Raw genomic sequence first — 12795 nt, forward strand, 5'->3', positions numbered from 1 at the left:
CTATCTATCTAGCTATGTTCATATGAAAACAGATTTTAATGGGAAATCCCCGTCTTCTTCTTCAGATTAGGTTCCCTGTACAAGGACGTAAAGTTGTCATTCCCCTTAGGCACGATGCTGATGACGAGAAAGAAAACTCTACTAGTCGGACAATGCAGCATGTACCTGTTGCAAAAGATGAGGGCTTGATTTCAGACGAGGCACACCATGAGTTGAGGATGGCCTTACCAGACAAGGAAAGAGATATACTTCCACCAATCAGTGTTTTGAGACAGGAGAGGAACAGGCAAAATGGGATCATTAACTTGCATTCAATACCAGAGGTCAGTGAAAACAAATGGAACTTTTTTAATGACATGTACCTCACTACCAAAGCCATGCGAGACTATAGTGAACAAAATCTGAGCAGTGTAGAAATCACAAAGATTCAGTTACAAAGGAAAAATCATCAAATTGAACAGTCAAATTAAATATACCACATTATCAGTTCTCGTGGAAACAGCACATCAAGCAAGTTACATGTATCAGTAAAATATAAAAAAATTACTGGTCATTATGGGATATTATACATAGTTATTGTTGTTGGAGTTATTGAAGTTATTACTTACCCAAAATATAATAGATTTATCAAACTGGAGCTATCTGAAATTTTTAAACCAGATAAGTGAACTGTTGGGATCTTCCTAGAAGAGCTCTACAAAGCCTGCTAAGATCCCTGTTACTGTAATATCTTACAGTCTCAATGTTTAGGTTATTTATCATGGTTGTAATCTCAGACTTAAAGTTAGGTGTATATCATTCAAATTAATTAATACCACATCAGTTCTTGTGGAAACAGCACATCAAGCAAGTTACATGTACCAGTAAAATATAAAAAATTTACTGGTCATTATGGGATATTACCCTTACCAAAGTAAAAGTATGGGTCTGATATGGCAAATTATGGCCCTTACGTGGCCCATATATGGGTAAGATATGGAATGGTTAGACCACCATATGGGATTGATATGGTGCCCAGTTTTGTGAAAATTCAAGCTATGGGAAGCATATGGGATTGAAAGCCTGAGAAAAGATTTGTATGGTAATACTATGGGAACAAGGTGCCCATACATATTCCATAGCAATGGCTCATCTGCTTCACTTTCCTTCTCTATGGGAATGATATGGGACCATCACATTGTGTGGGATAACTATGGGAATCAAGTGCCCATAGGAATTCCATATAGCAGCTGGTAATTAAAGCATGCACACTGGCTTTACCTGCTCTATGGAAATGATATGGGATCATTTTACTGCATGGTAAAACTATGGGAATAAGTTGCCCATACTTATTCCATAGCAAATGTGTGATGTAGGATTACATCAAATGTTATGGAGATTCCACATAATTTCACATCTAGAAGAAGTCTAGGAATATTTAGGTGCTGGCAAGCAATGTATGCAATATCACTGCTTGCATTTCCATACAATTGTATAAAAGAAGCATCAAATTTAAGGGCAAAAACAGACAAGTCAGTCAGTACTTTAGCACGATTTCTGAACACATAATACAATGGGTGCTTTTGACAAAATTGGAGGTGTTTGGATAGCAGAAGAAACACTTTATCAAATGTTTGATATGTTTGCTTGATTGAACAGAAACTACAGAATCAGGTTGCCATGCTACAATCACTGTCATGGTTTTTCTTTGACAACAACATTGACTTTATTCTTTTTTTAAAATGCAAGAAATAAAGGCTTTTGTAGCCCGCAGTTAGCAAAGCTATTCTAGGCGGGCTACCTAAACAGACGCTGCATTGTTCTCGCCTGTTTTATATAAAAGCTTCCAGCTACTTTGTATAAAATTTTTAATTTCTAAGGATGTATAAATAGACTTCACCACACAGAAATAATACTGTTAAAAGTACTTCACAGATTTCAATATCCTTCTTTTCTTTTCAAAACCGCAGTTACATTAATTAATAGTTTACTGTACATTAATCTCGTTCCAAGTGATTTGGAAAATGAGCTGCATAATGCACCTCACTGTCTGAAAATGCCATATAAACACAGACATCAATAATGTTTTCAACTGGAACGATAACGAACAAATGCCTGTGTGGGTGGCGCAAGGAAATGATGTGACTCACTGGTCTCCCAAGCACTTCATGTTGCTTGCAGAGACATTGGCTGCTTCTTGACAGTGGCTTAACCACAGCGCCACTGGAAATCCTCGAACCAACTGGTGCTTTAAAGAAAACCTCTATTTGACCATATTCAAGAGAGGGATGTTCATCCAATCTGTAGGCAACTGTGAATGTATTTCTTCTGGAAACCCTCTTGTACTGTTTTGAATGAAGTACAGCGCTTCCAGCTTGGAGTCTTGTAAAGAACTTCACAGATGATAAAGAATCCAGGCCTAGGGATGATTGAAGATCATCTTGAAAAGGCTCAGTCATAAAGCTGCCACTCTTTACTGCACCGAGAGCATAGAAATCATCTTTCAGGTGAGTTTTGTTGCTCCTTTAAAAGAACATAATAACAATAAGAATTTGAGATACTAAGTTCTCCTACATAATTATACTGGTAAAATGAGGGTGACAAATGTAAATGTTGCTTACATTCAAAACAAAAGCATCACAGTCAAATGAGTATCATTTTAAGAGTTGAAAGGCCCCCTAAATTTTAAAATAAATATTTTTTCTTCCTCTCACCTACAATAATGGTATAATCAGGGAAAAGCCAATGATGAGATAACCAATTGCAAAAAGATTTGAAGTGGATCACATGAGCACAGATACAACTATAGTCACTATGGCAACTCTACCTATTAAGCTGTCCTTGAAGGCGCATTACTAAATCTTTTGCACTTCCTGGAGGCATCTCCTTGATGAGCTCTGGGAGTTGCTGTTGACTTGTGACAGCTGTCATAATCTAACAATACATTCAAAATTATGTATCAAACAGCATGAGCAACATTTTTAGATATTAATATTTCAGTTGATGAAATAATAAAGACCAAAACAGGTCAGTTCTGTTCTTAAAATCTTAAGCTTCACGCTTCTTGTTTTCTCTCTACCTTCCTTTTGAATGCTTGTCAAACAAGCTATCCTATTTGACCTTGTTGCTATATCAACATGAAATCATTTTCCACAAAAGTCCACTAACCTGACCAGCTATGTTCTGAGTCCCATGGAAATAGTGGCCAATGTCTCCATTCCAGTCCTCAAATACGAAAAGAGAACTAGACCACAGGGGACCATGATTAAGGACAGATTCCTTCAAGTGCAGCAACATGTGCTGATTCATAAGAACGTAACGTGAACCTATGGGAACAAAATTTGTATTTTAAGGTTAGTCTTAGGCTGGTTTTCAATGAGTAAGACTTCACATGACTTAACTCTATGCTTTATGGGTAAAAAAAAAGTCTGTTTAAGAGCCACGAGGCCCATCAGGCCAGCACTTAACTCCAGTTTCTTTGGCATGAATGAAGCGACTAGGAGTATTTCTACTCCCCCCTGGATGGGATTCTAGTCCATTGCAGGGTTACCCCTGGCATTAAATTTGTCAGTACCTATTTGTACATCTGGGTGAAGTGAGGCACTGTGAGAGTGAAGTGTCTTGCATAAGAACACAACACGATGCCTCCGGCCTGGAATTGAACCAGACCACTCAATCCAGAGTTGAGCGCACTATCATGAGCCCACTGTGCCTCTTGTGCTTTTGGGTTGGGAAAGTTTGTTGTTGAAAATGGCAATCAATTAACTAGAAAGTAAACAGGTAGCATGTAATAACGGAGGCCACTGCACAAAATGAACAGATTTGTAATGTATATCAAATAATTAATGTACATTAAAGTTAATAAACTTTTATTTCTCATATTCAGAGGATTTTCACCTTAGCTTATAATTAGGTGCTGTTGTAAGTAAACAACAATCAAACCTTCACTGGTTTACTAACCATAATATGCATCAAACATCTCCACAAAATGGATCAAGAGATTACCAGCCAATTCAAGTTGTTCTGGGGATATAGATCTTCCTGAGAGTAAAACAATTCCACCAACCAATAAAGCATAATGCTGATAGTATTCGTCATCCAAGATACCTTTCATACAGGGTAGTGAATAAAAATACAGCCAATTTCGGTACTCGGTTGCTGCAAAAGATCAAATACAGGTACCAGTACTTCAATTTAACTAAAAACTCTAACAAATAAAATATACACTACAGTCAGTGGAACATTGATTTAACAAACCTCTGTTTTACAAAGTCCTCAATATAACGAACAATATTCTTGAGCCAAGCCACAGTTAGGTAGTGATATGTATGGAACATGTATAATGAATGTAATACGCAAACCCAAACACAAAGTCTACTGTCAACACAAAACAGAAGATGAATGTGGAACAGACCAACAGCAATAAAAATCCTTTAATCTTTGCAACTCAAAACGTAGCAATAAGCTGCACTAATTAGGTGACAAAAAAGTTGGCAAGATATACATGTGTACCTTTACAAATCAATCATGAAGTATACCTTATTATTAAAAACTGGATCATTGGATAATGCAATTCAAGACTTTTTATTGGGTTAGCCATTGTGTTACATGAGCCAATATATCACAATCTACAAATATGGTAAGCATTTGCAGCAGCTTAAAATTAAAAGGGAGATAAAAAATTTGAAATTTGTCTAATATAATTTTATTGGGGAGTTTTAATAAAACTATTGTTCCACTCATACTTGGATATGAGACGGCTATCATCTCATATCCAACGTGTACTCATGGATTAATTGTTAAATATAACTTGCATTTGGTCATTTTCTCCTCAAGTTTATTATATGAAGGTTTTCAATGTAACAAACCCTCGATTAAAAAAAGCAATCCACCCTTTCCTTAGTGACTTTGTTAAATCAACATTCCACTGTACTATGCAATTTTTTTCAGTTTTAGACTTGGACTGAAAAACTGGATACTTATATTATAGGAAATCATCCAGTGTACCACTATCAATTAGACAACATTTCTTAAAGATAGTGAGACTTACCTTTCCAGAATTTTACATGATGTTCTAAACTCCTGGGAACTCTGGTAATGACACTGGGGGGCCTTATCTCCAAAAGACGCATGTCAACTTTCTGAACACTATTTCCACAATACCACATTTCTGTGCTGTGTTTTGAGTTGAACCACAAACCAACTAGTTGTTTTACCACCCCAAGGAACACACAATGCATGGAATCTATACCAATTCCATTAACAATGTCAAAACTTGGAAGCTGTAACAAGGGACTGGGGGCCTTAAAGCCAGAGACCTAAGAAGTATGCCCAAAAAAATTCTGAATCAAACTACATGTAAAACTAGACATTGTAAGTGTTGATATAATTTCTTATATTAAGATTGTATAGTTAAATATTAGCAGGGCTGTCTAGCCAGCCCGTTTATCCCAATGTGAAAAAAAAAAAGACATTGACTTTATATTAAAATTAATTTAAAAAGTTCCATTTTACACCTGAACAAGATTGTGGTTGATGCAGAATTACAAAAGGCTGAAAGTTGTTAAAGGAGCTTTGTCACAATTCATGTATTTTGAAAAAATTGGCTAAACCTTTCAAAATCATTTGAATATTGTTTGTAAAATGCAGTGTATCATTAGATGGCAATGTTAAGCAACCTACCACTGAATTTTTTTCAAGTGCCTCAAATGAGTGGGATGTGACTAATTCTGCAGTTCGTGATTTAGCATGTCCTGATGCTGTGTTTCTGAATGGAAATGACATCACATGGCCCCTGGGACCAGTCTTGACAGTTTCACCATGCTCATCACAGTAACAGCAGCTGTCATGACCAACATATGTCACCTGTTCTAATACACCAGCACGGGCAGGAAGATCAAAATGGCTTGAGAGAGCCTTGACCTTAGATTTTGCCCTCTGTCCATTTGGAAGTACCACTTCAATTCCTGTTGGTTAAAACAGTTGATTAGTAATATAAATAACAATCATTCATCATTAGTGCTGGCCAGAAGAATAAGAACCACACAAAATGTAAAATGCTGGTTTGTTTGACTAAAAGTGCAACTTACCATTAATTTCTGTTTCTTGCAAAGCGTTAACAAATGGTTTGAGGAAGGTAGAAAAAAATGGTTTTTCTTCTCCAAACCACAGGCCACCAAACACCCTGAACTTGTTATTTATCCTAGATAAACAAAGTACAGTGTATATACACTTGTGAGACAAATGCAAATGAGAGAAGACTACACTTAGCATCTGTATTCTGATCTGTGTGTTGTTGCAGTGTGAAAGTACAAAGTTCTACCTTACAAAACAATGTAAGATATTAATTCATACTTAGTTTACATGTTAAGGACATTAATAGTGAGGATTTTTCATTTCACTTTACAATGCACTAGCTTGCAAAACTCAAAGTGATAGTCACTTCAATCTCCAGATTACTCACAACAGAATACCCGCCTGAGCTCTGGCAGGTGCCGGGTCTTATTGAAAGTGCTGTTTATGTCTGAGTGACATGACCCTTTTTGTTACACTTACCTCATTGCTGGAGGGAGTTCATTGACAAGAAGAAACAGTGGCCAAACTCCAAACTGCGATGAATGAAATATTGCCACACCATCAGTGTTAAGCTTGACAGAGATGTTGTACGGTTCTGAGAGGAAGCCACTTGACTTAAACTCCTTTTGGTAGAGTGCACCATCATATACATCTTCCATGTTACTGTCATCCCTCTTCACTCTTTGAAATCGATATTTTAAGCCACTTACAAATTCAGGGTCTGCAAAAAAAAAAAAAAAAAATAGGAAGAAAAATAAAACATCAATATTATTCCTTAATTGCATGATTGTTGCACAAAATGTTAACTCTTAATCTTGCAAAGATAAGGGTACATGTTATCATTCCAGTTTGTAACAGCAGGACTTAAAAATTACAGCTCATTTCTTTTGTTGTTTATTTGTGACAAATCCACATTGTAGGTTCTGCTAACATTGCTGCCATCCGGCTAAGATTTGCTTAAAAAAAGGCTGGGAAAACAAATATTAATTGTTAGCTTTTAAGTGTCCTTTATCATTAGAGGGTCTGTCCCTCCGCAATAACGAGAAAGACACTTTACTAAATTTGTAATCCAAATGAACCCTTATTAGGACATACTGTATGTACAGAAGCCTCAAAGAAGCTCACTGTATGAATATTCTTGCATGCTGCTTGGCCCAGATGTCAATCTTTACCATCTCTGAATGGAAAAGAATAGATATTAAGCTAACTTTAATTAAACTCACCTCCGAAAAATGTTTGCAGCTGCTTAACAATCGGAGCTTCTATGAAGAATCCATGAGTGGTAGCAAGATTCTTACCACAAATGTGACAAGTTCCCTTTATTCCAGTATTTCCTCGATTATCCTGAGTACCTTTGCCAAAATACGCCTTGCAGTAAGAACAAAAGAAGTGTTTGACAATATTCCCTTTTGCTTGACTCACAAACTCGAAAAGTTTCTTAACTTCCTTCTTGCAGTTGTTGGGTCTGGGGCAATGAGCTTCAATCACTGCAAGCAAGTCACGAAATGCTTCTTTGGTGAGTTTATATTTCATCACAAACGACAATATCAAAACAATGCTTGAAGTGGTTGTTATTGGCGAACCAGAATATAAAACATCATCCTCTTTTTCACACTCCTCTGAAAGACTTTCAGAGTCTGATCCCCCACTGTTCTCAACATCACTAAAAATGTCTGAAGAAGAGTCATCCTCCTTGATGAAACGTGCATACATCCTTTCGCGTTCGGTGAACTGTAATGGCTCGTCGTCACTTGTACTGTCGCATTGTAAAATCTCGGCTGTAAACACTCCACAATCTGTGCTAAGAACTTCGTCCTCCATGTGGTAGAATTGTTCATCGCTGTTACTACAAGACAAACTGGCGTTTGTTGTCATTGTCACATCGCAGTCGATCGAGACATCATCTTCGCACTCAAAATCGTGATCGTGCAGAGAAACGTTTTGCGACCGACGAATACTGCGGAGATATCGCTTGGATACGTTTTGTCTTCTTGCTGCTGGAAATTTAAACGGGTTTGAATGCCGCATGTACTCTTTGTAGCGTCCTCTCTTCTTCTCCGCCATTTTCCTTGATTTCAAGTGACTGCGATCGTACGTGCCTCCGAATAGAAAGATCAGTGCGCACGCGTTTACTTCTGATCACATGGTCACTTTGAACCAATCACAATGTGACAAAAAGAAAGCGCGTGCTTTTCGAATTTGTCACTCGCGATTCATCAATGTTTTAGCAAGATTTTCGTCGCGTTTAGCTTACAGCGAAAGATTCCATCCGATTCGAGTGCGTTTAAAGTTTCAATGGCTGACCGTACCTCACGCAAGAGAAATATCCCAGCTCGTCTTAGAGAAGGTAAGAAATTTCTTACGTGTGAATGCCTTAAGTTTCAAAAGCTTATGGTGTCATTCCTTTGAGAACTTCGATCCTAAGCTTGTATACTCTCACTGTCTTCTCCAAGTTCCTATTTTTTCGTCAGTGCAGAGCTCCTTTCCAAACTTAGGACATACTCCACTCAAAAAGTGATTTCACAATGATCTCGATCCGACTTCGTTCGGATCGAGATCATTATTGAATCTTACATGTGCTAATCGTGCAGATCATTATTGAATCTTACATGTGCTAATCGTGCAGGTCACTGCACGATTAGCACATGTAAATGCTGAAATTGCTACAACCCAAGACAAGTCAAGAAGCTATTTTCAAATAGATCTGTGTTTTTTTTTTTTTTTTTTTTTTTTTTTTTTTTTTTTAACAGAGTGTTGGTACCTTGTGACCTATGAAGATGACGGTAACCTGAGGGTCCTTCATGAAGATGAAGTCCGTCACATCTTTCCAGAAGATAGTGAAGAGGAGATACAAGTGGGGGATGTTGTTAGTGCACTTTGGCTTCCAAACGACCAATATTATGATGCTAAAGTGCTTCAGATAGGAGGTAAGCGATTTTCACTTTTTATAATAATAGGAATATTTCCTTACAAATTTATATATTCATTAATCAATAGGAGGGTGCCTCCAACAGTTCTTATTGAACATTGCTATACTTTCCCTGATTATTTCCCTTAAGATGATACCTGTAACAGTCACCTTAGTTTATATTTCACAAAAAGGACGGATTATTTTGTACAAAATCTAGAACCTGTTTTTAGTTATGGGACATACAGGTTGGGGGACAACCTGCTTGGAAAGTTTTAAACCATGATTTTCAGTATCGTTAGTTTACCATGCTGTTCACATTAATTGTTGCTTCTTTTTTTGTCAACTTTCTGATTGCTTTCATTTAACCAAATCAAAGTGAAAGGAAAGATTTCCATATAACCCCATGCATTAATTTTGCATCCATTTCTTTAAGACTAAATCTAAATGTTTCTTTGCAACACTCCATAATTGATGTATGGGGTAATATCGAAATCTTGCTCAGTGAAACAACTGTCTGTCATCTCTAGCTTTCAAGTGGGGTACATTCTGTGTGTTTTATTGTACAAACTCTAGTATGGGGTATCACCTTGGACTGTGGGGAAAATTCTTTTCAAAACAGGACCAAATTTGGAGTACTGGATGGTAAATATCCACCCAAAAATACCCAACTACCCCCTTCTCTGACTTGCCTTGTTTGAATTAGTTATTTTAAATGAGAGCCGTCCTGAATTTTTAAAAAAGATAAGTGTCAAAATGGTTTAGCACATGATATTACAACAATTACCTTCATCTTTCATTTTAGGTGAAAAGGAAGAGCTTATGAAGGAAAGAATACGTCTAGAAAAGGCAAAGAAAAAGGGAAAGCAACCAGAAAAAAGTGCAGGAAAGAAGCGCAAGCATCCAGATGATAGCAACACAGAGTTGCAGCAGTGTGAGAAGTCCAACAAACGAAATGATGACAAGGAAAATGAGCAGAAATCCAAAGAAAAGGAAGCAAAAAAGAAGAAGAAAGAAGAAGAAAAACAAAGGCAGCTACTGTTACTGCAGACAAGAAAGTCACAAGCTGCTGCACGATGGGCAAGTAGCAGTCACCAAATGGAAAAAGAGGTGACCATTCTTGGTGAGGTGAACCCTACTCCTGCCGCTGGATTCACACCTTTACCAATTCGTGGCAGGAATTCAACTACACAAGCCAGAGTCTTCCCTCCAGGTAAAGAACAAGATGAGCACTTTGATAATTCAGCTCTAACCCCAACTGGTGGACAGAAAACCTGCTCAAGCTTGCCTCCATCTAAACAAAAGATAGGAACACCCCAACTCAACAGTCCTTGCTCTACCTCAACAAATTCTCCAACCTTGTCTATTGCTTCTACATCTAAAGAATCAACTCAACCTCCAGAGGAGACTCCCAGAAGGTCCAGCAACAAAAAAAGGAGTGACTGTGACCCCAGGCGGGGTTTACATTTTCAAAGCTCTGTGGTAGACAGCAGCAGTGAAGAGGAAGGTACCGAATATTGCACAGAAGACAACCCTGCTGTTGCCCATGGAAATTGCTGTAAAGAACAACAACTGGAAAATAAAGCTTTAAGGGAGAGAATTCAGAAACTGCACAGGAGGCTTAATATAGCATGTACGTAATCTTGAGTATTCTCTTTGTAATCAATAATTGTTATTACTAAAACAGTCCAAGTGTTTTATCTTCATCTACAATTTGTTTTATTATTTGTTTACATTGGCCCTAGTCTGAAGAGCCCCACTGTGAAGTGGTTAATTTTGTTTACATTTCTAGTGTAATCCCTCAATCCTGATATTAATTGCAAGCCTTGCTAGCAGGCATTTCAAAACAAGCTGTGACCATCAGAGTTCTATCAAGTACTTGATTACATGTGTCCAGTTATTTTAGTCCAAGCAATCAGCTCACAAACAAGTTCACTCGCCACAACAGCCAATTCTTTCAGTTGCTGAAGGCATTAGTTTTTTACATGTGTATCATGAGTGGAAGATTGTTTTTTATAATTGTCCACCTCTTTAACATTTTGAAATCATTGGCTTTCCACTTGGTACAACTGTGGCTATTCAGTGGCAGATATTTTACATAGTTCCCTTTTAACCTACTTGTACATAAACACTAAAATTCTCAATCATTTGATTTACAGTGAAAGCAAAGACCACAGAGGAGATAATGAGCAACAGGCCTTCCCCAGGTGTTCTTGATCCTTCCTTAGCCTTAGAATACAAGGTGATGTGTTATATTTTGACCCTTGGAGTTCTAATAATTTCACCATTAATGATTGATGGTATAGTAGGACTCTGTAAAGTATAATCCAGGGAGTAATCAAAGCAAGTAATTTTAAATTAGCTGAGTGTGATGATGTGCAGCCAATTTGAAATTATGAGAAGGATTACCCCTGACTTATATGACACAAAGTCCTTTAACTGCTATAAGTTAATCATTTAAATAACAAAGTAAAGGCTATGAAGTCTGAAAACTTTTTTGCATGAAAGCCAGCGTACAAACAGAAGAAAGAATAAAAAGAACAAGAAAAGCTTATGTTTGTCACTGTATTTTTGTTTTTGATAACAGATGGTAGAACTTATCGAAGGATCTGGGGTGTTTTGGTATACTCAACAACGTGCCTACTGTTCAGCAGTAAAAAATTGGTCCGGCTATGTCAATGCTGTTGTCGACATTTTCTTCAGCAAAGAAAAACTGGCATCCTCTTGTGCCATGGGCAACCAGAAAAAAAGCAAGACTGGTGACAGCCACCAACCACTTAACCCGTTGATTGTCCATGCGATCATTGGTAGGTTTAATTATACTTTTCTAACCATTAACTATTTCTACAAAGTTGCCATAATTTTGAGGGTAATAAAGGGCATAAGATGTAATTCCTCGGTAATTTAATTTTTATGTATTAATAGGGGTGAATTTAACTAGCTCATGTATTACAGTGTACATTAATAGAAAATAAAGAATAAATATGTGGAATGCTTGTGTCTGCAGAAAAAGAAAAGTAATGCTATGTGCCTGGACAATTTTTGAATTTGAATTGTCTTAAATTGCTTACATTCTAAAGCCCATACCTGAATACCTGCTTTTACATGGACACTAAGACACCCAGGTTATAAAAGTGTTGTGACTACTTAGAGTATTGTAGACCATATACATTATTAAATATTGTTTGGTAAATACAAATGAAACAACGATTAACATTTAATTCTTGATTCTCTCTTTAGGCAAAGTGTGTTCGAAATTTACCCACGACAAAGTTAGTGCCAGCCAAGTTGTTCAAAAAATAAATATGAAATGTGTTGAGGCTAGGCGCCCACAGCGAATAAGAGTTGTCTCTTCCAGAGTAGAATAAAACTATTGTAGTTAAACCAAAAATCAATATAGACACTTAGGTTATACTGTTACAGTTACTGTAAAAGGGGTACAAGACTTGCATGTACAGTTTTACTTTGTAAGTATTTAAATTTTAGTTTCCAGTTTATAAATGTCTAGAGGGTTTGAATAAATGGACTTTATAATTATCACAAAGTGGTTGTTTTCTTTCAGTAGCTTTTACCTTTGTGGAAATGTTGCAGCAATTGCATACCCCCAGGAAGTAGCCTGTTCACAGGCTACCAAATAACAAGCTGTGGTATGGGTTTGCTATGGGTACAGCTTGTGTTTCCCAATGTAGTCCCATAGTTTTTCCATAGCTTATGGAGGACGTATTGATTGATCAAAGGGACATGCCGGGTTACCCCTGACCATTCCCAAACCTGAGAAAAGTATGGATTATTACGAAATGTCGACATGTCTATATCTTTCCCATAGATGTGGG

General features: G+C 37.1%; 2 protein-coding genes across 2 annotated transcripts; one reads left to right on the forward strand and one right to left on the reverse strand.

Annotated features, from left to right (window-relative positions):
• Nucleotides 1-1680: 1680 nt before the first annotated feature.
• On the reverse strand, nt 1681-8118 carry LOC148725236 (uncharacterized). The gene is made up of 9 exons (XM_088730909.1): nt 7278-8118; nt 6535-6775; nt 6069-6181; nt 5662-5945; nt 5030-5297; nt 3940-4137; nt 3148-3305; nt 2807-2913; nt 1681-2502 (listed from the first exon to the last, which is right to left on the reverse strand). Exons 1-9 carry the CDS (start codon nt 8116-8118, stop codon nt 1977-1979), a joined length of 2736 nt encoding a protein of 911 aa, XP_088587035.1. The 3' UTR covers nt 1681-1976.
• A 148-nt stretch (nt 8119-8266) lies between these two features.
• On the forward strand, nt 8267-12506 carry LOC148725237 (uncharacterized). Its single transcript, XM_088730912.1, has 6 exons — nt 8267-8401; nt 8805-8981; nt 9768-10595; nt 11122-11204; nt 11550-11769; nt 12203-12506. Exons 1-6 carry the CDS (start codon nt 8350-8352, stop codon nt 12328-12330), a joined length of 1488 nt encoding a protein of 495 aa, XP_088587038.1. The 5' UTR covers nt 8267-8349; the 3' UTR covers nt 12331-12506.
• The last annotated feature ends 289 nt before the right edge of the window (nt 12507-12795 follow it).

The sequence above is a fragment of the Stylophora pistillata genome, chromosome 8 (genome assembly GCF_964205215.1).
Source record: "Stylophora pistillata chromosome 8, jaStyPist1.2, whole genome shotgun sequence".
Taxonomy (NCBI): Eukaryota; Metazoa; Cnidaria; class Anthozoa; order Scleractinia; family Pocilloporidae; genus Stylophora; species Stylophora pistillata.

Coding starts and splice junctions, on each gene's coding strand:
- LOC148725237 (XM_088730912.1), top strand. CDS start 8,350: ATGGCTGACCGTACCTCACGCAAGAGAAATATCCCAGCTCGTCTTAGA. Junction 8,982..9,767: donor TAAAGTGCTTCAGATAGGAG/GTAAGCGATTTT, acceptor CTTTCATTTTAG/GTGAAAAGGAAGAGCTTATG. Junction 10,596..11,121: donor CAGGAGGCTTAATATAGCAT/GTACGTAATCTT, acceptor TTTGATTTACAG/TGAAAGCAAAGACCACAGAG.
- LOC148725236 (XM_088730909.1), bottom strand. CDS start 8,118: ATGGCGGAGAAGAAGAGAGGACGCTACAAAGAGTACATGCGGCATTCA. Junction 6,776..7,277: donor GCTGCAAACATTTTTCGGAG/GTGAGTTTAATT, acceptor TTTTTTTTGCAG/ACCCTGAATTTGTAAGTGGC. Junction 2,914..3,147: donor CTCAGAACATAGCTGGTCAG/GTTAGTGGACTT, acceptor ATGTATTGTTAG/ATTATGACAGCTGTCACAAG.